The sequence below is a fragment of the Coffea eugenioides genome, chromosome 5, assembly GCF_003713205.1.
Source record: "Coffea eugenioides isolate CCC68of chromosome 5, Ceug_1.0, whole genome shotgun sequence".
NCBI classification, from domain to species: Eukaryota; Viridiplantae; Streptophyta; class Magnoliopsida; order Gentianales; family Rubiaceae; genus Coffea; species Coffea eugenioides.
Window position 1 is genome coordinate 51,382,507 of NC_040039.1, and position 27,714 is coordinate 51,410,220.

The following is a 27,714-nucleotide window of genomic DNA, read 5'->3' on the forward strand; positions in this document are numbered from 1 at the left end:
AGTACAAGGAATTTGTCAAAGCAACAATTGATCGATTTTTTTTTTATTTGGCCATAATCTAAGAAATTAGTTCCAATTATGAGGGAAATGATTGGTGAATATAATTATAAATGGGTAATTTTAATTTTAATTACCAATATTTTTGAAATATAATTTATTAAAACAATTTATTTTTCCTATTAATGTCATGATTGAGATACGATAACTCTAATTAAAAAATAGGACGGTAATTTATTTAGATATAACAAAAACTAAGATCAATATATGTTTACACTCTCTATTGCCAAGATTCATCACACTTTTTGTTATATAGTAATAGTAATGATAATGATATAAAATAAGGAAATGGGGAAAAAAAGGTTCTAATCTTGACCTGAGAGGAAATTAACTGTGTGGACAAGATTTATGCAAATTTGGATAGGTGAGATTAATTGTGGCTCCAATCAAGTACAAACCTTTTATCCAGTCAAATACACATTTTTTTTGTGTTTTTTAAGGTTAATTTGCCAAACTTAGTAAAAGTAAAAAAAGTAAATGATAATATTTTATCTTTTAACTTAATAATCCTAAGTAAACGAGCAAAATTAAATAGAAAACAAAAAGGAAATAATGTTGTGGATTTAAAAAATAAAGAATGGTACCATTCATGAAATCTAAATTATGAAATCATTAAATAAAAAATTAAGTACTACTGGCCTTTTAACGTGGAATTTTTTTTAAAAATATTCATTTTTGATAAAAATAATGATAACAACAACACCAATTCTACCAAAATTTTTTTAAAAAGTTATATTATAGTTTAAGAGAAAAATATAGAACATTCGACCCTAAAATACTACTTAATTTGTATATATCTGGCCTAAGTTTGACCCTGATTAGATTTGAATGAGTGCAAAACAGAAACACTAAGGATAACTTTTGGTATTATTAACTATTTTATGTATTCTTATTGCTGTCTTCATATGTAAATATGTATTTGCTATGTCAAATATATATATATATATATATATATATATTGATTGTAGTACTTGAGGATATTATAGATATTATTAGTTTTTCATTTCCATTTTTAGATACTAATAATTGCAACTATTATAATCAATTTTCAATTTTATATTTTCATTATGATAGATAAAGTTAAATATATTGGATCACATGGATATGAATTTAGAGGTTGGGTATGGGGGAGGACAAAGGGAAGAAAATGGTGAGGAGTTGAAAAGTTGCGAGAAAAAGATTGAAAAAAAAAATTGTGGATTACAAAGATGGGCAGAGAAGGGAGAGAAGAAGAAAGGAGATTGTAGAGATATGATAGAGATGATAAAAAATTAATAGAAAGAATGATACCATGATAGAAGATACAAAAGTCGTAGGAGGCATTTCATGACTAACTGGCAGATAAGAGAAGAGGGAAATGATAGTGAGTTTGTTTGGATAAGAGTTTATTTGGATGATTTATTTGAGATATTTACTGTAGCACTTTTTGTGATGTGATGTATGTGAGATAAAAAGGTGATTGGGAAGATAAAAAGGTGATTGGGATTTGTGAAAACAAATTTTGCAAACCAAATTTGGCTTGTCCAAACAAACTCAGTGATTTTTAATAATTTTGAGAACTCTAAAAACATATATTGCAGAGATTTTTTTAAAATGTACGTTAAAGTTTATGAAAAATGCTAATCTAATTGCAGTCAACAATTTTAGCGGTACAAGATATGAGAAAGTTTTTTTTTGTAAAAATGGAAGAAAATAAATTGGTTATAATTTTTTTTTATATTATAAGTTTTGATATATGGGTATAACATAATATCTTTTGTCGGATACTGATAAATTGATTTTTTTTTTTTTAGAAAACTCTTATCACCTTGCCACCCAACCTAACATTTTCTTTAAATGCCTTAACAATTCCTCTATCATGTAAATCATTATAAATTAAAATTTTTTCAACATGTTAAGCATACAATTCTTTAAAATTTTTAGTCTATATATATATATACAATATTATTTTGATTTGAAATACTAGTTTTTTAAAAAATTTTACCTAACCCACTACTATCCTCTCCATTTTCCTCTTCCTCTCTTCCTCTCCTCCTCCCCTCTATTTCCTCCCCCTCCTACTCCTCCTCCTCCTCCTCCTCCTCCTCCCTATTTCCTCTCCCTTCTCCCCTCTCCCCTCATTTCCCCCAACCCCAAACCCCAAACTCCTCTCCCGTTCGCGGGTGATGGCTGCGACTTTAGCCACAACTCTAATCACAACCGTCTTGGTCGCGGCTTCTAGTCATGATCAGATTTGATTGTGACTAGGAAGGTTGCAGTCAGTCTAAGGGAATGAAGTTGGGGGGCGGGGAAAGGTAAAGAAAAAGGAAAAAGGAGAAAGAGAAAGAGGAGGAGAGAGAGAGAGGAGAGAGGGTCGTGAGTGTGGGGGTGGTGGCGGTAAGGTGGTGGCCGTGATGGTGGAGAGTAATAGGTAGTTGTGTTTTTTTTTTTAATATTTAAAGTTATTTTTTATATATTGTATGTATATGGTATTTTTGAAATTATTTTTTGTTTGTGTATTACTATAACATTATAGACGAAAAAATTATTTTTCAAAAAAGTCTGAATCCAAACAAAGCCATAAGAATCCGTCCAACAGGAATAATATCTATACTATACACTGTTCACCAATTAATGTGTTCAACAAGATTTCCAATAATCCGGCATGCTTCACTTTCTAAATTTTTTAGATTATGTATTCTTTAACAAGTGGATTTATGTTATCTAATGTTTAAATTCGATAGGAAAACGTTGAGTTAAACTAACTTATCAAAAACCTTTTGATCGAGTTTAAATCTGCAGGGTCAAACTAACTTATTAAAAAAACTTAAGTAACATTTTTTATTTTGACATTTTCTTTTGTATAGTTGATAAAAATCATAGTTAAACTAACTTATCAATAATCTTCCTAATCTACCTATTTTATGAGTCAGTTATTTTTATAATACCAATAACCTGGTTTGCTATGTGTTTTATAGTTTTGTTTGAATGCTTCAAACATTTTAAACTTAGGTTCCGTTTGATAAAACTGAATCTGAATTCTGAAGTCTGAATTCTGAAATCTGAATACTGAAACAATTAATTTGCTGAATTTTAAGTACTGAAAAGAAATATATAGATGTCTGAATTTTAATGCTAAACCTATTTATACTGTTTGATAAACATTTACAACTGAATGTTTAATAAGTTAAATTTGACAATTTTGCCCTTATATCTTTTCATCAAAAAAAGAAATAGAACCTATGATTTAATTAGTTAAAAATGTTAGGTATGAAAATGACAATATTTATTTTTAAATCAAATTAATATAAAAGATGAATTATATTATATGAGGAGTATGGAGAAGAAGTGAAAGTCATTCAAAAGGGAGAAAAGAGAAATAGAAAATCATTAGATAGAGAATATTAGGTTGTTTAATTATATAGGAATTTTTGAACATAATTAATAAATAAGGGTAGATTTGGTAGATAAAATAAGGTAGTTGAAGAAATTCTATTGATTCTTATCAGAATTAAGCATTCAGTTAGGATTTTTGTGCTGAAAAAAATACACATAAGTTCAGCATTACTTAACAAGTTCAGCATTACTTAACAAGTTCAGCAAATGGATTTTCATTTATCAAACACTCAAAACATCTGAATGTTTGAAAAAATTCAGATTTAGCACTTTTTTATGTTATCAAATAGACCTTTAGCATTCTCCCACACCAAACATGTTTATGTTATACAAGGTTAGAAGGCTAACTCGTGTCCAATATTTGTACAATTTCAAGCCCCCCCTTTCCCCCCGCGATTAATCCTGGGTATAGTACTGTAACCTAAACCCCCGGCGTTTGAGGGAGTCTTGAAGGTTTCCTGAGTTTGATAAGTCTAATGTAATAATTTTTATTATCCGAATTCTAATCTGATTTATTTTCATATTCAACCAATCAATTCAAATCTATCCAAACTTTATTACATTATTATGTTGCGTTTTTGTTTAAATTATACGATCGACACACTTATTTGTTAACAATTATTTTTACATATTTCAAATACTACTATCAAATCTAATCTATTTGCAAATTTAATAACATCTAATATGCTCTCAAATTCAACAAAGCAGTTGAATTCTATCAAAATATTTTTATTACTTTAAATATTATGTTAATTGTTGAGCTCTTCTTAATCTAACTATCTATCTAACTAACTTATCACCTTTTTCACCTGCTCTCCACAGCTTCTCAATTTATCTATTCTAAACTCATCACTTAACATTCTCCAAAGCCAAACAAACATGTTATGTTACACAAGGTAAACATGTCCAATTCTTGTATAATTGTAACATCCGAATTCTAATTTAATATTTTTCATTATCCAAATTATATTCTAATTTTCTTTCATATTCAAGAGACCAATTAAAGTCTGTCCAAACTTGCTGCTGGAAGCATTAAAACTTGGAAGGATGATGCATCTACACCTGCATCAACAAAATAAGATTTGGGGCGTATAGCATTTAGTATGTGCAACGTGATATTGGTAAAGGTGCAGCATCCTTCCTTCTCTTGAAATAGGGCGGCAAATACAAAGCATTGGAGTAAGTAGATTTTTTTTTTCCTTTTCACAAAGAATGCAGCAAAGATCGTGGAATGCGGCAAATACAAGTCCAAGTTTATCTTATGCCCGCAATTCAGGAACAGTGGAATGGGTTTCAATAAGCCTTAAGACTGCTCGAAATAGATGTACAATCTCACGTTTCATTACAAGCTCATTTTTTTTGAAAGTACCTCTTGATCAACACCGTGGCAGCCAATTAGCAATAACGTGAGCATCAACGCCTCAAAAATAAAAATTCTTGCAAGATAGAGAGTCAAGCGTCATTGAGGCATCGCATCAATTGGTAATCAGACATTTACGCGATGCGAGGCATAGGGACTTAAAGATTCAGCAGAACCTCTTCTTCAGTAGAACTGTTGAGTGTCTTGTGAACACGAACACTCAAGCAAACTCAGGTGTTATGTTTTTGACAAAAATGTTACTATTAATTTGAAAGAAGTGTTTCAATATGCGAAAAATTTTGCGTATATTAGATAGGAAGCACCAGCTAGGGACCCAAAAAAAAAATTAAAAGAGAGATGGTGGACTAGGGATCTACTGTATTTGAATTGCTATTTTTTAAGGAAAAAAATTTAATATTTTCTTTAAATATATTTTTTAAACATATTTTATATCTCATATATATCAAATTGTTACAGTACATTTTTTCTAATAAAAATAGCAATCCAAATATATTAACATATAGAATGAATTGCTTATCATCATCGGTATCAATTAATCATAGAAATTGCGAAATCCTATTAGTATGGAAGCTGTAATTACGTAGCGTGCACGATCTGACGTGGCGACACGCATTGCTGGTTCTTGGCAGCCGCCGCCAAGCTATATTGGATGGGAGCAAGAAATGCATCATGAACGTCGTAATTGAAATATTTTCAAAAGGAATTTCCACGTCACCTTGACTTGGCTTCCCTGTTTACACCTCATGTCGTGTCACATCTCACTAATTTCAGCTGCAATTTCGGTTCCACCGTAAAATCTTCTGTTCCAACATTAATATTATCGACTTTAATTTCCTTAATACTACTATTAGAGAGTAGTAGTATAGCACAAATCAGACCAGATCCTCTGTTCATTATATTTATCTATTTTTTCTGTTCAATATAAAATTAAGTAATTCTATTTACTAATACTGTTGATGTGGCATATAATATTGAATGCATATTTAGCGGGTATTTGGTAAATGGATTTTAAATTCAATAATATTCTAATTGTATCTACAGTTTTCTATTTTGGAATTTTATACCGCATGATTCAGATGAGATTAGGCAAGCATTTGAAGACGAGAGCCTTGAATTTGTCAGAGTTGTAGTTACGTGCAATCATGTTGATTAAAAAAGTAGGCCGTCCATGTTAAAATTGAATTTGAAACCCATTTATCAAACATCTTCTAAATATGCATTCAATGTTACGTGTCATATCAACAGTATTAATAAGTAGAACTATTTAATTTTGTATTTGACAGAAAAAGTGGACAGATAGAATGGACGGAGTATACCGTCTGATTTCTGACCGGTGCATCCAACGAAATGACGATCAATCCCTGTGGATTATGGACAGGTGTCCGGTACCATACGAGCTTGTCGAAAGTTTTCCACCTACCTACCCACCGGACTAGCTTTTAATCTTGGCCCCCGTGAATGAATCTCAAGAATTTTTTCCGCATTCCAATCGAGTTCCAGTTCATGCTGATGCAGCCACCTTTGGATTGCGTCAACAACATCAACAAACCTCATTAATTCATCACAGCCATCATCAATGCGGCCCAAGAAAAAAAGGACCACCCCACAACAAGGCTACACTCCTTCATGAATTTGATGACTTTTTTCTGGCAATCCCGTTTAATTTCTCACCTAACTGATTATTGGAACGTCTCTCACTATTTGATTAGTACGTACTATGATTATGCACATACGACCTGATACTGGTTTAAAAAGAAAAAAGAAAAAAAGACTCGCTATTGCACATATAAATCACATTGTATATTTATTGTATGAACATGTTGAAATCTGCAATGGTTTACTGCTTGAAAAGTAAAGATATTTGTTGATTGACCAAGATACAAGGCTAATAACAAAAACTAGATAAAAGTGTGAGATGACGCCAAATGAGACCAGTGGGGTTTGCACAGGATCACGGGGCTACCTACGGAAGAGTGCACAGATCTCCTGTCAGCACCCATATGGATTATTCCCACAGAATCTAATGCTTTGTTACTATAAATACCCTCCAGCAATCATGACATGAATAGGCAATCCCAGTATTTGACTGGGACAATCAAATCTACATTCTTAGTTGATACTGCTACTCTGATACTACGTTTTCGCTCTAGATTTGCTTCTTTTTTTCATATATTTGGTTTTTGTAGAGTGGTGGGACTTTGATTTTGCTTCAGCATTTTTTTTTTTGTGTCTGAAATTTTTTTTTTTGAAATAGTATTTGTTCATTTTAGCTTAAGAGGAAGCTTAGAAAATGACCGTAGGTGCTGGAATAAGCGTGGCTGATGGGAAGTTGAATGTGCTGGGGAGCTGCATTCTCAGCGATATTCATGACAATGTCATTGTGACACCGGCAACTGGCGAGAGCTTCATCAATGGCGCTTTTATTGGCATTCAATCCGATCACAAAGCCAGCCGTAGCGTCTTCCCTGTTGGCAAACTCCAGTATGTTCTCTAATTTTTTACTAATCATTAATGAGCAAATTCTTGGAAAAATCACTTTTTATCGTAATATCACACATCACTCACAATACACAGAATGATTGGTGTGTTCTCAACCGGATAAGGCGCCAGTCTCACCACAAATTGAACTTTTTTCCTATCATGTTTCTTGCTCGCTTTCCTTCATTTTTTTCGTGGGATTCTTAGCTCACAGAGGTGAACCTTGCTTTATTTAGGTTTTTGGGTGAAAGGGGAGGTGTGGATCTCGTATAAAAATTTTATTTGCATGTGTAGTGATGTTTGGGTGGTTTGTCTTACAGGGGGTTGCGTTTCATGTGTGTTTTCCGGTTTAAGATGTGGTGGATGACTCAGAGAATGGGGACAGCTGGCCAAGAAATACCATTTGAGACACAATTCTTGATTGTTGAGGGTCAAGAGGGCTCCCATTTTGGTGAAGATGGCGGTGGCCAGTCCGCAACATACGTTGTTTTCTTGCCTATTCTAGAAGGTGATTTCAGGGCTGTTCTTCAGGGGAATGCCAACGATGAGTTGGAGATCTGCTTAGAAAGCGGTATGGACTTTGCACTGGATTACCTCCCATTTTGTTTCCTACTGTTTTGTAGTCGTTTGTATCTTGAAAGCAAATAATGTAAAGCTAACTTTTCTCCCCCTTTTTTTCAAATTTTTTTTATATTCGGGTTCTTACTTTGCACTAAATTCAGGTGATCCTGCTGTCCAAGAATTTGAGGGAAGCCATTTAGTTTTCGTGGCTGCTGGATCAGACCCATTTGATGTTATCACTAATGCAGTCAAGTATGCTCTACCATCTTTGTGTTGTTCTATTATTGCGTTTGCTGATTCTTCCACGGAGATATCACTCGATGTCTTGCTCTAAAGTTTCGTTTTGGCAGGCTAGTTTTTTCTGTTCTCAAGTTATGGTCTAGAATCTTGGCATAAATCTTGTTCTGCTTGTTTCTGCTAAAAACTGAAGTTTGGGAACATATATGTAGATCTAACTTCTAAGCCATAGCTGCATGTCTGTCCAGAAATTCTAACCGACTTCTTGGTGAATATACGTGTATAGGAGTGTGGAGAGACACCTACAGACTTTTTCTCATCGTGATAGGAAGAAGGTATTAACATAACATCTGTTGTCAAGGAGTATTATGATGCTGTTTGCTATTTGATGCATCTCCTTAATATGTTCCTTTCGTCATCAGATGCCGGACATGTTAAATTGGTTTGGGTGGTGTACGTGGGATGCTTTCTACACTGATGTTACTTCAGAGGGAGTTAAGCAAGGTTTAGAGAGGTATCTTAACAAAAACCAATCTAGACATCTAATCTGCTGCAAATGGACTTAGTATGACATGTTGATGATCAACAGCATTTTCTTGCAGTTTGGAGAAAGGTGGGATTCCCCCAAAGTTTATCATCATTGACGATGGATGGCAATCTGTTGGGATGGATCCTACTAGTTTTGAATTCAAAGCTAACAATGCGGCTAAGTGAGTGCTCAAAGTGAAAACCGTATTTTATTAGTAAATTTGCGAGATTCAATCAACCAAGCTGAATATTTGCAATTCCTGTTTCTCTCTTCAGTTTTGCAAATAGGCTAACTCATATCAAAGAGAACCACAAATTCCAAAAGAATGGCAAGGAGGGTCACAGATTGGAAGATCCTGCCATGGGACTTCGCCATCTCGTCACAGAAATTAAAGATGCATATGCTCTGAAGTATGAAGTCTTTCGTTCTGTCCCCTCTGTACTTTACTTCATAGGCACTTGTTAACTCAGGTACCATGATGCCCTTGTAGGTATGCTTATGTCTGGCATGCAATCACTGGGTATTGGGGTGGTGTGAGGCCTGGTGTCACTGAGATGGATCACTATGAATCTCAGATGGCTTATCCGATTTCCTCTCCAGGGGTTCAATCAAATGAAGCCTGTGATGCTCTGGATTGCATTGCCAAAAATGGGCTAGGCCTTGTGAACCCTGAGAAAGTGTTCAACTTTTATAATGAGCTGCACTCATATCTCGCCTCTGCTGGCATCGATGGGGTTAAAGTTGATGTTCAGAACATCCTCGAAACCCTTGGAGCAGGCCATGGTGGAAGAATCAGACTAGCAAGGAAGTACCATCAAGCATTAGAGGCTTCAATTTCTCGGAATTTTCCCGATAATGGAATTATTTCTTGTATGAGTCACAACACAGACGGTTTGTACAGGTAAAAGTAATCTTCCATTTCCCATTTTTGACTTTGGGTACTTGCAGTACTTCACTGAGTCTGACGCGACGCAAAGGGTACACACGGGAGACAATGATCTGATATGAGATTATTTTGGATGCTTGTAGTGCCAAGAGAAGTGCAGTAGTTAGAGCATCAGATGATTTTTGGCCAAGAGATCCTGCCTCCCACACAATTCACATAGCATCAGTTGCTTATAACACCGTCTTCCTGGGCGAGTTCATGCAGCCAGATTGGGATATGTTTCACGTAAGCCTTTGATTACAGAAGTCCCATTTCGGTTAGGATAGCTTGAATTTTTCTCAGATTTCTGTAACTTCGATTGCTGAACTTCATTTGTCATACTACTACTACTACTACAATTTAGAGCTTGCACCCAATGGCTGAATACCATGGAGCAGCACGGGCAGTTGGAGGTTGTGCTATTTATGTCAGGTGGCGTGCTACTCCTCTAATCTAATATATGATTGATGCTACGCTACAAAATTATTAATGTGGTGACACGCTCTGATGTCGAACGATTCTTTATAATATTCAGTGACAAGCCCGGGCAGCATGACTTCAATCTCTTGAGGAAGCTCGTGCTTCCTGATGGTTCCATCCTGAGGGCTAAACTTCCAGGAAGGCCGACGAGGGATTGCCTGTTTTCAGATCCTGCTAGAGACGGAAAAAGGTTGAGTTTTGCTTTGTTTGGTGCTTCCCTTCATTTTTGAAGTTGTTGTAATCGCTAATAACGCCTTGTGACATATTTGCAGTTTACTAAAGATTTGGAATCTCAATGATTTGAATGGAGTGATTGGAGTGTTCAACTGTCAAGGGGCTGGATGGTGTAGAATTGGAAAGAGAAACCTCATTCACGACGAACGACCGGATACAATAACTGGAACCGTTCGGGCTAATGATGTGGACTACTTACCAAGAATTGCTCCTGATGGATGGAGAGGCGATGCTGTTGTCTATTCTCATATTCATGGTGGAACTGAAACACGCGCCCGCCCTTTTTCATCAAAGGCTTAGTTGAATTTTTCTTTAATTTGCTTTGTTATCTACTGCAGGAAATCTAGTCTACCTTCCAAGCAATGCTGCTCTGCCAATTACACTGATGGCACGGGAGTACGAGGTTTTCACGGTTGTTCCTGTCAAGGAAACATCAAATGGTTCTCGATTCGCTCCTATAGGCCTCATCAGGATGTTCAATTCAGGTGGAGCGGTCAAAGAAGTAGGTTATGAAAAGGTTGATGCGGGGAACATACGCATCAAAACACGGGGATGTGGTACTTTTGGAGCCTATTCATCAGTCAGACCCAAAAGAATCACAGTTGACACAGAGGAAGTCCAGTTTCATTTTGAAGAAGCCTCTGGATTGGTAACCCTCGATCTCTCAGTCCCAGAGAGAGAGTTGTACCTCTGGACCATCAACATTGAACTCTAAACAATTAGTTACAGCATTGAAGGCCGGGCCCCATTAATTTAGAACTCTGTAAACCTCCTTTAACACTACTATTTCGTTGCAACGGTAAAAGATGGCATGCCCAAAAATCAGCGGATGGTTTTGGATTGGATAGGCTCTATATGTTTCGCAAACCCATCATCTCGAAGAACCTTTTGCTTCATACTCCTAGATTTTTTACCATTTCATCTTATGAACGAGACAAAGATATTCCATAACGAAAATAATGTTGGAATGTATGCCCTAAAACAATGTATTTGTTTTTATATTATACATTCCTTATTATATGTTTTGTATTTTAATAACTTCTTATTTATCTGTTAAATACTCTATTAGATACAACCGATAAAGTCCTTATAATATTACTAATGTGATGATAGTCACAAGAGTTGGTGACTATGAGATATCAATCACATTTATAGTAATATTATTAAAATTCCCTAGTTTTTGTACTAATGAAATAGGACGTCTTTAGTACGGTAAAACTAGTACACAGTTAGCCTCTAATTAATGTAATTAGTGGTTGTTCTCATCAACTATGGTATGAAGATACTTAGGCTAATGTGTAAATGATTTGAAAAGTACAAATGCATTGGAGTGATCCGTTTAGAGATCCCGTCAGGATATCTATCTAGTGCCAATGGTGTATCTCTAGTGAAAAATTGTGTAAGTGATCCTACGACTTGAGATCACCATAGTATCTTGAGTGTGAATCACTACATTTTGACTCTATTTACTTGTTACTCTTCGTGAGTACCTTAAAGTGTAGAAGTTGGATGTAGTGTGAAGCACGTAAAGAAAATGGGTGATCAAGATAGGATTTACCACTCTGATAGAAGGAGTTGATATCCGGATGGCCACTAGTGAGAAATTAACCCTAAAGTCGACTATTAGGTAAATTGAAGAATGTCTTCAATTTAACCTAATTAAGGGTAAATTTCGGGAACTAGAAAATTTAATTAGTCATCAGGGAATTGGCACTTATTCCTTATTCCTGACTAATTGGATATCTTTGGTGAAAGGATAATAATTACACGGTAATTTTTCACGGAAAGGTTAGGTCAAATTCCCTTGACTAATTCCGAATAATTGGGCAATCACGATGTGTTGCTAGACACCGCTCGTGATTTATAATTATGGATTAATTATTTATTATAAGTTATGATAAAATAAAGTCGTTTATTTTATCTAATTATTAAACCATAATTATTACCAATGTATTCGGGACCTATTGGGTCACACGCAATAGAGATTTAATCCTGGATTGAAACTATGTGTATTATAGGGGTTTAATTTTAAAAGAAAATTAATCCCAGGCCTTTTTGAGCAGATAAGAGTAAATGGTTATCTCTTATCTATCAGATAATGATAGATAGAGTCTTGTGTGATGAGAAGTCTTATGGTTTTGATTTTGAATCAGACAAGAAGACTTATCATTCTATATCATCATATATCTCTCTCATCATAGATCTCTCTGGTTTTTCCAATTGTGGTTTTGGGGACTGAGATACAGATACTAAAGAAAAAAGGTTTTGTGATTGTCACACACAAAAGAGAGAAAAATATACGTTTGAAAAGAGTAAAAAAGGCTAGCACATTTTTCTCTTCAATACATAGTTCGTGAGACGATCCAGGGTTGCTCTAGCGTGGATATCAGTAGAGGCAGGACGATTGGACTGCTCAAGGGCTGACCATCCTCAAACAACGCTGCAGGGAGACGCCGCTTGGATTAAGGTAATCCTAAAACCCTACTTCTTGTACATCATACGTAAAATCTAGGGTGATTCCTGGATAGTTTTAGGGAAAAATTTTTATTTTTCCGCTGCGTAGTGTCCCTAAAACCCAACAAATAAATGATAGAGTAATTCCTTGGACTCGATCATCTTATCATCTACAGCAAAACTTAAGTTATGGGGCTCGACCCTGATCTTAGGAGAAGCAGGAGCAGGGATCATAGTGGGCGGAGCGCTTTTGGGCATGATGGGATTTAGCTTCGTAGCAACTTTTGACTTTGCTTCTTGTAGCTTCTCCATTGGGTTTGTGCAATACATATTGTTGATCCAACTTCACTTGCAGGCCCAAATATTTTCTAGTTGAATTCTTGCTCTTGATGCTAAAATCTGAAGGAACAAATTAACAAGCAATTGTTTGCGGTGACGGTTGAATGAGCAGTACTTTTCTTGATCCACTGAAATACGCAAGTTGAATCATGCTATTCAACATCGCCAACTTCAACTTTGCTAACCTCAACATGTTTATTACATGTACATACTAATATGTCGGGAATCTTTTTAGGGATGATTCAAATGAGCATCTGAAAGTGATACTCATGACTACGGTACTATCCTATAAAGCTATCCTCATTCATGACTAGTTTATTATGCATGCAAAGAGATCTTTTTTGAATTGAATATGCTTTTTTGTGGGTTATCATCACAAAATTGCAGAAATACAACAGACGACAACAAAATTAATTAGTCGCGGACTGATACGCAAAAGGATACACACAGACAGCTAGTGCAGTGACCTGACATCCATCGTCACTCATCAGCCTGCTGCCCTTCGTCCATGTTCGACAATAGTACTACTTACTAGGTAAAACTGTTCATTTCTTTTGTCATAGCAGTAGTTTCTACTGGCCGTTGTCATTATTCTTCAATTATTTTTTGCATTTTTACTCTTTCAGTCAGTGGTACTGCTCATTTGGATCGTGGGTCCTTTTCTTGCCTCTCTTTTTTTTTTTGGGTCGAAAAGTTCCTATAGGCATTTACATCTACCTTTTCATCATGATTTAAGTAGTTCTGGAAATTTGTTGGTTTTAATTTTTCTTGCTAACATATTATTTATATTCGTTTCCTTTAAAGTTGAAACTTTCATCTTTTTTTTATTGTCCGGATTCTTCTTGTCTTGGACATACATAGCTATGAAATACTACTACCAAAAGACACGACGGTTCCTTCATTTTTTAATAATAATAGTTGGCTACGCCATATTCAGACAAGGAAAGGAGCAGTCAGCAGAGAACAGAACACTTGGCACGCATACGCATACATCAAGTCAAGTGGTGAGGATTCGTTTCGTTTTTCGTTTTTCGTTTTTATCCTCTCTCCATTTCTTCTTCCATAAATTGTTGGTCAATGAAACAAACCCCCCGCCAGCCACTGGTCCCCCAATCGCATCCGTTTGGCGTCCAGACGACACGACACTTGAAAAAAGAGTCCAAAACAAAGGGAGCCATGCCAGTTTCTGAGTCGTCCGGACGACTGAAAAGTCGCAAATGCAGCAGCGAATATAGGAATTAGACAGACAGACTAATGCAATAAAAATATGTCAGATTCAACGACTGTGAGAGAATTGATTTGCACAAAACTAACACTAGTCAATTACGTGCCCCGCCCCAGTTGTGGGTTCTTGGTCTCCGAGTGCTCAAAGATCTTTTTAGCTGCAATTTAGGACCGCCAATTACCATGGATGGACTCGGACGAGACGAGTGTTTACTTATGCAGCAACGCTCGAGTCAAAAAGATCAATAATTTAGACGACAATAATGAGACGAGAAACTCTGGCTGGTTACAAGCTAATTTTGGAGAATCAAACAAATTAAATTTAGTTCACTCGTTTGGCAATCTATTTCAGTTTAGTCATCGTCAGCAAGCAAGTATATTATGGTACATATGAATTCGCAATTCTCCAACAACTTGGTTTCGAAAATCTGGCATGGCTACTGCTGCTTAAACCTCAGTTCTGCAATTTGTTCTAAGCAAGATTATTGTTAATGAATCAATTCAGCTGTATTTGTTTCGAAAATTAATAATAATAATAAATGTTGTTGGCTTCTTTTTCCCTGTAGCATTGAGCCTTCCTTTCACGACTTGTATTCTTAAAAGTCAAACTCGTAGATGGTTGGTTAAATCTAGATCTTAAATCAAAGTTAGGCAAACATAGTTGCCCAACAGTGAAATCTGAAGTTAAAAATGCAGAGAACGAAAATGAATATGAATAATGTAGTGCGAAATGGTCATCCGGATGGGCCAAGCTAGGGGAGCCCAAAGGATCTTGGAGTAAACTGAAGGACCTGGGACTGAAGGTTTTGGGTAGACAATTTAAGAAATGCAATCGACCAAGACTAACGGAACCGGCGTTCCCAAAAATGGACTGATGGGCCACAATGATTGGACTAAGAGTAGGTTAAATTTCTCATTTTTAAATAGGGATGCAAAATAGGAAATCTTTGAGTTATATCATGAGTTCCTACGTTGGGCCTACGTTGTTACATAAAGTCTAAAAGTAAGGAGTTAGGTGTAATTTTTTTAAACTTGGGGGAGCTATCTGAAATTGTCAGAAACCTCTCGATGAAGATAGTGATTTATATTTCAAATCATTGAAATTGTTACAATCAAAGGGTCAAAAATACTTTATTTTACAATCTAGCAGTAAATTATAATCGAGGGTATGATGATGCGCAAAGGGGATGGTAGAGTCTCCTCGTATTTTTATGCTTGAGGTGCTTTGCTGTTCCTAAGTTGATACTCTACTATAATTATGCTGTTCCTAAGATGATTGGGTGAAACAGATCGCGGGCAAGTTGGTGAATATCAAGCTTCATATCCGGAGATCCCAGCGTGTGGTGAAAGATTCTAGAAGTCTGTGTACTTGTGAATGCAGGCGTCCCAATATTACCTTGCCGAGTTCCTTGGCTTGATGAAATTGTGACAAAGTCGTCCGAACTTGTGAAGAAGAAGTTTAGAAGTGTATGGGAAAGAAATTGTTCCCGAAATTCGGAACAGATGAACTGGGGGTCCACTTTGAATTCTTTTTTTTTTCCTTTTAATAAAAATGAGAAATTTCTCAAAGATTTCCTATTTTGCATCCCTATTTAAAAATGAGAAATTTAACCTACTCTTAGTCCAATCATTGTGGCCCATCAGTCCATTTTGTCTTGGTCGATTGCATTTCTTAAATTGTCTACCCAAAACCTTCAGTCCCAGGTCCTTCAGTTTACTCCAAGATCCTTTGGGCTCCCCTAGCTTGGCCCATCCGGATGACCATTTCGCACTACATTATTCATATTCATTTTCGTTCTCTGCATTTTTAACTTCAGATTTCACTGTTGGGCAACTATGTTTGCCTAACTTTGATTTAAGATCTAGATTTAACCAACCATCTACGAGTTTGACTTTTAAGAATACAAGTCGTGAAAGGAAGGCTCAATGCTACAGGGAAAAAGAAGCCAACAACATTTATTATTATTATTAATTTTCGAAACAAATACAGCTGAATTGATTCATTAACAATAATCTTGCTTAGAACAAATTGCAGAACTGAGGTTTAAGCAGCAGTAGCCATGCCAGATTTTCGAAACCAAGTTGTTGGAGAATTGCGAATTCATATGTACCATAATATACTTGCTTGCTGACGATGACTAAACTGAAATAGATTGCCAAACGAGTGAACTAAATTTAATTTGTTTGATTCTCCAAAATTAGCTTGTAACCAGCCAGAGTTTCTCGTCTCATTATTGTCGTCTAAATTATTGATCTTTTTGACTCGAGCGTTGCTGCATAAGTAAACACTCGTCTCGTCCGAGTCCATCCATGGTAATTGGCGGTCCTAAATTGCAGCTAAAAAGATCTTTGAGCACTCGGAGACCAAGAACCCACAACTGGGGCGGGGCACGTAATTGACTAGTGTTAGTTTTGTGCAAATCAATTCTCTCACAGTCGTTGAATCTGACATATTTTTATTGCATTAGTCTGTCTGTCTAATTCCTATATTCGCTGCTGCATTTGCGACTTTTCAGTCGTCCGGACGACTCAGAAACTGGCATGGCTCCCTTTGTTTTGGACTCTTTTTTCAAGTGTCGTGTCGTCTGGACGCCAAACGGATGCGATTGGGGGACCAGTGGCTGGCGGGGGGTTTGTTTCATTGACCAACAATTTATGGAAGAAGAAATGGAGAGAGGATAAAAACGAAAAACGAAAAACGAAACGAATCCTCACCACTTGACTTGATGTATGCGTATGCGTGCCAAGTGTTCTGTTCTCTGCTGACTGCTCCTTTCCTTGTCTGAATATGGCGTAGCCAACTATTATTATTAAAAAATGAAGGAACCGTCGTGTCTTTTGGTAGTAGTATTTCATAGCTATGTATGTCCAAGACAAGAAGAATCCGGACAATAAAAAAAAGATGAAAGTTTCAACTTTAAAGGAAACGAATATAAATAATATGTTAGCAAGAAAAATTAAAACCAACAAATTTCCAGAACTACTTAAATCATGATGAAAAGGTAGATGTAAATGCCTATAGGAACTTTTCGACCCAAAAAAAAAAAGAGAGGCAAGAAAAGGACCCACGATCCAAATGAGCAGTACCACTGACTGAAAGAGTAAAAATGCAAAAAATAATTGAAGAATAATGACAACGGCCAGTAGAAACTACTGCTATGACAAAAGAAATGAACAGTTTTACCTAGTAAGTAGTACTATTGTCGAACATGGACGAAGGGCAGCAGGCTGATGAGTGACGATGGATGTCAGGTCACTGCACTAGCTGTCTGTGTGTATCCTTTTGCGTGGAGAGTTTTGGGGGGGAAAATAAATGCTTTAAAAAAAAAAAAAATGCTTTAAACCCCCTATTAACCCGTACATAGTAGTGCAATTACTGCAAAGCAGAAAGTGCTAGATCTTAGAACAAGTTGGTGAATAACCCTTAGCTCTCAGAGTTTGAAAGAAAGAAAGAAAGAAAGAAAGCGAGGTTCAACAACAGGCAGCGGCCGTCCCGTTCCAGACACAATAATATATAGAATAGGATACTAAACGCAGGAAAAATAGAGAAAAGGACTCTTGCTAGTTTGGTCAACGCGTTCTTCCAAAGATGCGATATTTGGAGATCTCTGGATTGAAATCTGATGGCGATTTGGTGCCGCAGGACAGAGAGTTGAAAAATGACATTCCCCTAAAGAGAGTAGGAGCCACTGGTATTATTAATAGGGATGACACAGAGGGCTACTACGAAGAAACAGCAGCGTTTCTCATGACCAACTCAGAACCTTTCGAGGTTGAACAATCTGCAGTTCCTGATCAGGAACCCTCCAAAAGAACAGGTAAATGATGATCTCCTGTCTAAGTTCTTGAGTTCTTTTTTGACTCAGTCATGTAGCCTGATGTTTGAAGCTGTTTCTTCCTCGTCTAGAATGAGAGTTCTGAATCTCACTGCTCCCACTTCCCACCCCCCTGTCTACTGACTTTGTTGTTTCGCAACGCATTTGCAATTGCAGGGACAGTATGGACTGCAACAGCACATGTAATAACAGGTGTGATAGGGGCAGGTGTCTTGTCACTTGCATGGAGCACTGCCCAGCTAGGCTGGATTGCAGGTCCATTGTCCATGATATTCTTTGCACTCATCACCCTTTTTTCCACTCTCATCCTCTGCGAGTGCTACTTGACTCCTGATCCCGAGAAGGGTCCAATTAGGCACCCTTCCCTCACCGGAGCGGTCAAATTCTTCTTGGGTAAGTAGTCACTAAGTTTAACATTGGCCTTGGTCCCTTGATGATGTTTCCAGAAACGATATATAATATTCAGAATGAGAAAGGAGGGGCCGTTTACTTGTTGATTTATCATTCTTTTAAGTAGGAATTTAGTAATGTTTCTCTTAATTTTCCTGTACATTGAAGGAACAAACTTTCATTGGATGATGAGGATTAGTGGAATGATTTTCGGATCCCTTTTTAGTGGCCTTTTATTGCTGAAGATACTAAAGGAATCCTGTATTTGTTACTGTCCGTTAAGAGTCCCGTGACACATCAATTTAGGGAATATAGACGCAGTTAGGCTGCACAAAGACGTATTAAGATTTAATAAATGTGTACTGTTCAATCTTTTGGTTAAAAAAATACTAATTGTCTAATAGCTTGCTCGTATCATTTACTTATGGTAAACTGTCCTTAAAGTTCACAAGTTCAGAAGAATTACCTGGTAAATATTTGACAGATTGAAATCAATTTCAGGAGAGAAGAGACAGAAGATATGTGCACTTTTTGTGCTGGAGAGCCTATATGGCACTGCTGTTGCATATACCATTACGGTAACCCAAAGTGTTAGGTGCACTTACAAGCTCTCCCACTTTTTTGATTCTGCAAACAGCTGCTATATTTGAGTTAAAATCTATTGGGGATTTTTCTTATTAATCTTAAGAGGTACTTTACTATAAGATGAAAAAGTTCTAAATTTGAGTAACTCTGAAGAAGTTTTTGCATAAGAACTTCTTCTTTTAAAAACTTTTACACACAAATGGCACTTTCTGCTTCATAAATAGCCATTGGAAAAATGAAGCAAGCTAATTAAACCAGTCGGTGATCCTACTATGCGATACTTCATGTTTAATACTCTACTATTTCCTTCTTCATTCTTATTCTAAACTGGAGACTTTGTATACGAGTTCTGGTCATACCTCCCTAATACAGAATCTTTCCTGATGTTCTTGTTCTCTTTCGACAATTTCTGCAGTGCAATAGAGAAATCCAACTGTTATCACAGAGAAGGGCACGATAGTAGTTGTGGACGTATCCATAGGAATATGCTCATGCTAATCTTTGGGGCTGTTCAGATTGTGGTGTCTCAGATACCAGATTTCCATAACATGGCATGGCTGTCTGTTGTTGCTGCTGTTATGTCCTTCACCTATGCTTTCATTGGAATGGCACTTGGCCTGGCAAAAGTCATTGGTAATACGCTCTCTTTTCACTTGCACCTTTCGCGAGTAAAACTTCAGACTATATTGGTATATACTCTCAACAAAAATTACTGCAGGAAATGGAATGGTCAAGGGCAGCATTTCTGGAGTTTCAGCAAACAGCGGAGCAGAAAAGTCATGGTTAGTGTTTCAGGGAATTGCGGACATAGCTTTTGCCTATCCCTATTCAGTTATTCTTCTGGAGATACAGGTGAGAATTCCAAACTTGGTTCATGATTTCCATAGTTTTTTTTCCGGTACCAAAAAACTTTGAGGCCCCCTAAAGATTGATTGGAGGGATTTATGAACTTTTGTTTGCATTCAGGACACCTTGAAGTCACCTCCATCTGAAGACCAGACAATGAAAAAGGCCTCCAGGATTTCAATCGTCACCACCACCATCTTTTACCTGTGCTGTGGATGCTTTGGATATGCAGCCTTTGGAGACAAAACCCCAGGAAACCTCTTGACTGGATTTGGCTTCTATGAACCTTATTGGCTTGTCGACTTCGCCAATGCTTGCATTATACTGCACCTCGTCGGGGGATATCAGGTAAATGTTTTGGTCTTTAGAGTCAAATATATAGGTAGCAAGAATCTTGTTCCGTCACTACTGTTTCAGGGCCTGCTAACGCGATGGTTTTGATTCTCTCCGTCCGTATATCCCAATCCAGATATACAGCCAAGTAATCTTTGCAATGGTGGAAAGATGGTTTGCTGCGAAGTACCCAGATAGCACACTAGGAAGGAATTTAGAGCTGAAGCTCCCTCTATGTTCCAGATTGGAGTTTAATATATTTAGGCTTGTTTTCAGAACAGCATATGTGGTTTCTGTAACTGGAATTGCAATGCTATTCCCTTACTTCAACCAAGTACTGGGGGTGTTGGGGGCCTTGAACTTTTGGTCTCTGGGCATATACTTCCCCGTGGAAATATACATGGTGCAGAAAAGCATTGGCGCTTGGACAAGAAAATGGGTTCTTCTTGAGGCTTTTAGCCTCGTTTGCTTGGTTATTTCAGTAATGGGCTTAATCGGCTCAGTTGAAGGACTGATAAGGGCGAAGTTTAGATGAGAAAAGTTTACACCGAAGTACTGGTGCATAGTTGCAGAAAACATGCCATTTTTATCTGTTTCTTTTTTTCTTTTTCTTTTTTTTTAAAGATTTTCCCAATCTTTAAATATTCTTTATTCATATTAATCTTAAGTAGCAGGCACAGAGAAGGGTAGATTATCTGACAAAGAAAATCAACAATGATAATATTATTATTAGTTAGCTGTGTCATTCATTATTACAACGAGTGATCAAATGCACACTCGATGTCTGATGTGTGTCCGATCAATAAAATTTATTGACTAAGTTGAGAAGACATAGCGAATCAAGCAAACAAGGAAAAAACCTTGACATGGGTGATGGAAATCCACAATCAGCCAGCAGGGGGGTTGTTGCATCCAACGACGGAAAGGTGAAGAAGTCACGGCAAGGGACAATCTCTGGTGCAAAAGATTGGAATGAAGGAGATGGAGTGGGTTCCTTGTGGACTTTGTAGTTTACATTTCAGTAATTTTATCCTAATAGCAATTAAAGTCCAAGTAATAAACTTTATAGTCTATATAACTAAGTTGGGCAATATTAGATTTAAGTGATGTGTGTAGAAGGATAAAGGAAGAAATGCCTAGTCAAGTTGAGTAGGATTTGTAGAGGAGAGCATTTGAGATAATTTTTTGCTATCAATAATACTGACTACTATAATTGATTTGAGTATTAGTTGAATATGTGTATTGAGTGAATTATGAGGGTAGATTTGAAATTAAAAAAAAAAAAAAAGTGACATCGAGAGTGTTTATAACCAAAAATGTAAAATTGAGTACAGTGACTCGACTGTAAGAGGTAAAATAATACATCCGTACTATAGTGGTAGTTTGAGCACTGTATATTATATCTGATAAATATATATATATTTTTTTAAAATTAAAAACCTTAAATATCATGGACAATAAGAGAGAGTTAATGGTAGGACACAAAAAATAAAAAAAAAGCCTAATATTTGAATTGGGAACACCGATTCAATCATGTTCATGTACGCTACATCTATCGCATCAAGTTAAGTTCCGAGCTTCATCACACTGCCTGTCAACATCTTTAGGTTTGGGCTTTGTGTACACTAAGTAGTGGATTCTATTCCACGAGGGATTGACAACGGTTGAAGCCCAAGTCTAGCGCTTCTCTGGTTGACATCATCCCTTCCCCCACCACCGGCCCAAGACGTAGCATTTGCCATTTGATGACGATATTTGACCCTAATTCCAAAGGCGAGACAGCTCCAAGCCCAGCCTGGATCTATTTATCTATTTATTTTGTCTGACCCAAATTTAAATGATAAATCAAAACTATTTGACATGCGAATTGAATTCGATTTGATAATAATTTATTAGAATTTGATTCATCAACTAATCAAATCAATATTGAATAGCATTTTATTTTATGTTTGATAAATTTTCAAGTTCGGCTCAAGCTTGGTTCGATTAGTATAAAGTTGAATTTTATATGTAAAAATTACAAATTACTTGAGTTTGACTTGATAAAAACTCTTTTGAATTCAATTCAACAAAAAAAATAAATCAAACTTGAACAAAATTTAAAAATTTATTAAAATAATCAAACAAGTTTTAAAATTACGGTGTTCGTTTTAATTAGACTTATTTACTATCGTACTTGAACCTTGATTAGCTTGGGATTGCAGGGAGGGGGGAGACAGTTGTGGTGATATCCATTCATAATTGCAACTGACAAATCAAATCAAAATTCAAATCGTCAAACGTAAAAGGGTAGGTACGCATTGAATAATCACACTCTATGAAATCAAATCAAACCACTGGTTCAATGTGAATTTCGTACTCTATGAATTAACAAAATCAAATATCCTAATTTCACGGATGGCGTAAGAAATGCCACCAAAGAATTCAACCCATGCCTCCCACCAATTTATCACTATATGTGGTGGTCTTAATTGGACCTCTTTCGATAGAGTCTGTATTCACATCGAGTCCTCTTCCCCGATCCTTCTAGATTATACTATATTAGATTATAAAAAGAATCTTTTCGTTACAACAAAAACAAAAAAACAGAAGGCGTAAGAAATAGCTTAATTTCGCACGCTAGTTGTTGTGTTGCGTCTCCGCATGGTGTGCCTGAGCAAATCCAATATATTCGTACCGTTTGTTTATTACAATTGAAGTTTGAACTCCGAATTCTGGAACTTAAAATTTTGGTGTTGAAAACATCAAGTCATTGAAGTTTAGGGAAAATTTTCATTTAGATGTTAAACACAAATTACCCAGCAATGTGTATCATTTATGTTATCAAACACGGAGAATTAAAAAAAATCTTAATAAACTTATTTCTAGCATTAAATATAGTAATCAAATAGGCCGTTAGATTATCAAATTTTATGCAAATAAGTCTTCAATCAAATCCTTTTACTTAATCAATTCACAATTTTTTCCCTTCTTGCACAAGTTGCAACTTAAATGACACCTTTATTTTATTATTATTCTTTTTAACTCTTTTTTTTTTTAAAAAAAAAAACTTAACGTTAATTTCCACCATTCACTCTTTACAGGAGTTAGGAGTCAAATTCATTAGCGCAACAGGGTTGGCCTTGTTTGGACTTGTTACGTTTTTCGTAAACACATTTTTCAATCACCATTTTATTTCATATATATCAAATCGTTACATAATTTTGCTAAAAAAATCCAGAAAAATGCAATCCAAACAAGGTGATATACCGTGTTCGTGCGAAGCCTCTCCCCAGTCCCAATAAACAATTGCTCCATTATTAGAGACTGGACGAAAATTAAACGAACGTAAACAAGAAAAGGACCTTAGCTTACGTCTCACTCCACAATTTACAACACTTCTCTCCTACTTGTTATGTTATTTTATTTTATTTTTATGAATATGTTGGGGCACCTATAAAAATGAGCTTTTGAAAAGCTGCAGATTGCACATGGCTTTTTCATTCCGCGTGGCCAAGGAAAGAAAATTAATCCAAGTGTACGTCTACCATCCTCTAGGCTCTAGGCTAGCCATATGGGTATTACTACTGCAAGTGAAGCACAAGGAGAGCATCAAGAGACAGCATGTCTCCTTACAAATTCTGATTCATCCGATGTCGATAGCTCTCGGGAACTCTCTAAAAGAACAGGTAATATTTGTGGTTGATGATGATAAGAGAGTGAAAAAGAAAGTTGACTGGTTGGTAAATCAATCTTTGGATGATGAAAATGTAATACTAAATATTTGTGGGTGTGGAATGAACTGAAGGGACGCTGTGGACTGCAACGGCGCACATAATAACGGGAGTAATAGGGGCAGGAGTGCTGTCTCTTGCATGGAGCACAGCCCAGCTGGGATGGATTGCAGGTCCGCTCTCCATCATCATCTTTGCTCTCATAACCCTTCTTTCCACCCTCTTCCTCTGCGACTGCTACACCCCCACCTCCCCCGATGCTGATGCTGAATTTGGTCGTCCTATCAGAATTCCTTCCCTCACTGAAGCCGTCAAATTCTACTTGGGTAAAACTACTAATATTTCAGCAGCATTAATCGTCATAATACTAGCTCTTTCGTACATGCTTTCTCCTTCTGATCGAGATGGCAGCATGATTTCCCCATTTGCCTCCTAAAAATATGGAGACAGAAAAGTTATAATAATAATAATACGAATTATACATTAAAGGGGTCGCTTTCTTGATTTTTATTTTAACTGGTGGGATTCTGATCTTGTTGACAACTAATTTCTTTGCCATGTAGATTGCATTATGTATAAGAATATGACGCTTGTATGTATTAATCTTGGAATTGCTTCTACGTTACACGTTGTACACCTGAGAAGCCACCATGAATCTTTGCTGTGTATTTTGTTCTCGGCATTCCCAAAAATATTGGGAGGGTGTGTAGTAGTACTGTGTAGCCTGCCGACTGTTAAAGGCAATGTATGCTAGTCAGTTGTTCCAACTTCCAACTTCCATATACCAAAAACCAGTGACCTAACATTTATTTGACGCGAGTACAAAACAACCCGCTGCAGAATGAGTGTATTACTAGAAAAATGTGTTTTATGTATGGGAAAAAAAAAAAAAAAAGAAGTCAAAAGAGTTGAAGAGCAAATTAAGAGTTGCTAATAGATATGGCGCGTAGCGTAGGTACGAGCATGACATCATGAATGAAGTTTGATTCCTTTGTAGTCTGATGATGGTAGTTTACCCGAGTTTCATCCCATAGGCCATAGGTGGGGGGGAGCATGAGCATATGCATATGCGGCAGACCGCGTCAATGGTTGAAAGATTTGTCCATTTTTGTTATGGTTTTTTCCATCAATAAAACTACTACATATGTCATTGAAGTAAGAAAAGAAAATCCAGAAATGGGTACTATCGAGAATCAATCAACTAATTTGTTGTACTTTCATTCAATTTTTTGAGGATTGCGACTTATAGTTATGGCTTCCTCGTACTATTTATTTGACGTGGAATATTTTGCTATGAAGTTTAAATATCTGTTTCTAGGCCCTTAAATCAAAGATTGATTAGACTAATTACTAACTCCAAGTTTTAAGTGGGTGGATCGAAATGTGATTCAGGAGAGAAGAGGCGACGGATATGTGTACTTTTCGCGGTAGAGAGTTTATGTGGCTCTGGTATTGCATATACCATCACGGCAACTGAAAGTGTTAGGTAAGGTAGGTGTACACACGCAGTTGTATGCTCTAGTCTACAACTACAATTCAACGTAAATCTTTGGACCTTTTCTCATTCAGTTTATGATTTGGTTTTGTTGCTCTCTAAGTTTATACATGAAATTCAAATTGAAGAGAACTGATTTTACCTTGCCCGAAAGGAGATTTTGTCAAAAAAAAAAAAACTCGCATACTTCAAACTTTTTTTTTTGTGTGACTATTTTCACTCTTTAATTAGAATCTTTTTTTTTTTTTTTTAATAGTAGGGGAGAGATGGACCTCATCCTCCCCTACTATTTAATTAGAATCTTTGGACCTCATCCTCGAGTCGTAACTTTGGCCTTAATACTAAGGCCTCCTCGGCTCTTTAAAAATTAGAATCTTTCTTCTTGGGCTGCATATTTAATTTTTTGAGCCAGGTTGGACTAATACAACGTTTGCTGCTGCTATTTTTCTACTTGGAACACAAAAAAAAAAAAAAAAAAAAAAATGTTGCAGTGCAATACAGAAGTCAAACTGCTACCACAGAGAAGGGCACCATGCCAACTGCGGGCATGATAATTCTACTTTCATGCTAATGTTTGGGGCGGTTCAAATTGTAATGTCTCAGATACCAAATTTCCATAACATGACTTGGCTGTCTGTCATTGCCGCTGTTATGTCCTCCTGCTATGCTTTCATTGGATTAGCACTTGGCCTCGCAAAAGTTATTGGTAATAATCAGTGAAACCGAGTATTCTCTTTTTCGTTCCAGTGTCCTCTGGAATGTGGAAACAGTTACTACCGTGCATCGTCTTATGGAAAACTAAAACTTATATTGCAGAAAACGGGAAGTTCTTGGGCAGCATTAGTGGAGTTCCAGCTGATAGCCTGGCGGAAAAGTTATGGTCAGTTTTTCAGGCGCTTGGAGACATAGCTTTTGCCTATCCCTATTCAGTGATTGTTCTGGAGATACAGGTGGGATTTCAGAACTTGTAAGCTGCCCCAGAAAACCTTTCTTTTTTTTTATATAGACAAGGGTTCAAATTATTTGCATTCAGGACACTTTGAAGTCACCCCCACCTGAAAGCCAGACGATGAAAAGGGCCTCAACGGCTTCGATCATCATTACCACTTTCTTCTATCTCTCTTGCGGATGCTTTGGATATGCAGCATTTGGAGACAAAACGCCAGGAAACCTCTTGACAGGATTTGGCTTCTACGAGCCGTATTGGCTTGTTGACTTCGCGAACGCTTGCATTATTTTGCACCTCGTTGGAGGGTTTCAGGTATACATTTACCAGATCGCGTCGTTGACTTCCCTGACGCTTGCAATAAAGTAGTTAGTATTTTTTACCAACTTGTTGCATTATTTTGTGGGCCGGATTAAATGTTTCAATTTTCTCGGCAAACTTTCTCCTCCACAAACATGTCTGTGAAATTTTATTCCGTACGTTATCTTCTTCAGGTATACAGCCAACCTATATTTGCACTAGTTGAAAAATGGTTCAACACAAAATTCCCAGACAGTGCAAGTGCAAACAATTTGGATGTGAAGCTCCCATTTTTGCCGGCTTTTCAGTTGAATATCTTCAGGCTATGGTTCCGAACGGTGTATGTGGCATCCGTCACTGGAATAGCAATGCTATTTCCTTACTTCAATCAAGTCTTGGGATTGCTGGGAGCCTTGAACTTTTGGTCTCTGGGCATTTACTTCCCCGTGGAAATGTACATCGTGCGAAGAAATATTGGCGCTTGGACCAGAAAATGGATTGTTCTTGAGGTTTTCAGCTGCTTGTGCTTGGTCATTTCAATAGTGGGCTTGATTGGGTCAGTGCAAGGACTCATAAGTGCTAAACTAAGCTGAAAGCATACCACACTACTAATATACTGCTCCTACTAAAAAGGCCCACACCTTTTCCCCTTTGGTTCATTTATGTTTCTTCTTCTTCTTTTTTTTTTTTTTTGAAATTCTGAATGTAAATTTAAAGAGCAGCATTAGGTTAGGATGAAATTGTCTGTTCTGTGACGTCATCTACCAATAATAGACAAGAAAATAGTGGATTAATTATCGCTTCTTCTGTTCTTTTCTTTTGTAAGTTTGATAGCTTGATTGATTGTTGTCGCACATACGTTGTGGCGATATATTCAAGAGGCGATTAATTTTGTCATGTTAGAGGCTTTGGATTTCAATTTCTTTTCTCCGTTTTCGATTCTTAAACTCCACCTCTCCTCTGCTTCAAATAAATTAATACATAAATAAATTTAAA

At 36.6% G+C, this 27,714-nt stretch overlaps 3 protein-coding genes across 3 annotated transcripts; all 3 read left to right on the forward strand.

The window, feature by feature from the left end:
* Positions 1-6,647: 6,647 nt before the first annotated feature.
* On the forward strand, positions 6,648-11,275 carry LOC113772112 (probable galactinol--sucrose galactosyltransferase 1). The gene is made up of 13 exons (XM_027316663.1): positions 6,648-7,294; positions 7,612-7,862; positions 8,014-8,104; positions 8,376-8,424; positions 8,512-8,603; positions 8,692-8,799; positions 8,894-9,028; positions 9,109-9,519; positions 9,648-9,789; positions 9,908-9,975; positions 10,079-10,213; positions 10,296-10,513; positions 10,596-11,275. Exons 1-13 carry the CDS (start codon positions 7,104-7,106, stop codon positions 10,970-10,972), a joined length of 2,268 nt encoding a protein of 755 aa, XP_027172464.1. The 5' UTR covers positions 6,648-7,103; the 3' UTR covers positions 10,973-11,275.
* Positions 11,276-17,848: 6,573 nt separating this feature from the next.
* LOC113772428 (probable amino acid permease 7) lies at positions 17,849-21,094 on the forward strand. Its single transcript, XM_027317020.1, has 7 exons — positions 17,849-18,092; positions 18,267-18,503; positions 19,002-19,095; positions 19,501-19,718; positions 19,804-19,937; positions 20,052-20,279; positions 20,401-21,094. Exons 1-7 carry the CDS (start codon positions 17,864-17,866, stop codon positions 20,797-20,799), a joined length of 1,539 nt encoding a protein of 512 aa, XP_027172821.1. The 5' UTR covers positions 17,849-17,863; the 3' UTR covers positions 20,800-21,094.
* A 2,669-nt stretch (positions 21,095-23,763) lies between these two features.
* Positions 23,764-27,506, forward strand: LOC113770000 (probable amino acid permease 7). Its single transcript, XM_027314346.1, has 7 exons — positions 23,764-23,932; positions 24,052-24,303; positions 25,370-25,463; positions 25,964-26,178; positions 26,289-26,422; positions 26,506-26,733; positions 26,913-27,506. The coding sequence occupies exons 1-7, from the start codon at positions 23,818-23,820 to the stop codon at positions 27,309-27,311; spliced, it is 1,437 nt and encodes a 478-aa protein (XP_027170147.1). The 5' UTR covers positions 23,764-23,817; the 3' UTR covers positions 27,312-27,506.
* Positions 27,507-27,714: the final 208 nt, after the last annotated feature.

Bases quoted from the DNA above. Each gene is read 5' to 3' on its own strand.
- LOC113772112 (XM_027316663.1), top strand. From the start codon at position 7,104: ATGACCGTAGGTGCTGGAATAAGCGTGGCTGATGGGAAGTTGAATGTG. The intron at 7,863-8,013 runs GTATGGACTTTG...CACTAAATTCAG, and splicing joins GGAGATCTGCTTAGAAAGCG to GTGATCCTGCTGTCCAAGAA. The intron at 9,520-9,647 runs GTAAAAGTAATC...GGATGCTTGTAG, and splicing joins AACACAGACGGTTTGTACAG to TGCCAAGAGAAGTGCAGTAG.
- LOC113772428 (XM_027317020.1), top strand. From the start codon at position 17,864: ATGCGATATTTGGAGATCTCTGGATTGAAATCTGATGGCGATTTGGTG. The intron at 18,093-18,266 runs GTAAATGATGAT...TTGCAATTGCAG, and splicing joins GGAACCCTCCAAAAGAACAG to GGACAGTATGGACTGCAACA. The intron at 19,096-19,500 runs GTGCACTTACAA...CAATTTCTGCAG, and splicing joins ACGGTAACCCAAAGTGTTAG to TGCAATAGAGAAATCCAACT.
- LOC113770000 (XM_027314346.1), top strand. From the start codon at position 23,818: ATGGGTATTACTACTGCAAGTGAAGCACAAGGAGAGCATCAAGAGACA. The intron at 23,933-24,051 runs GTAATATTTGTG...AATGAACTGAAG, and splicing joins GGAACTCTCTAAAAGAACAG to GGACGCTGTGGACTGCAACG. The intron at 24,304-25,369 runs GTAAAACTACTA...AATGTGATTCAG, and splicing joins AGCCGTCAAATTCTACTTGG to GAGAGAAGAGGCGACGGATA.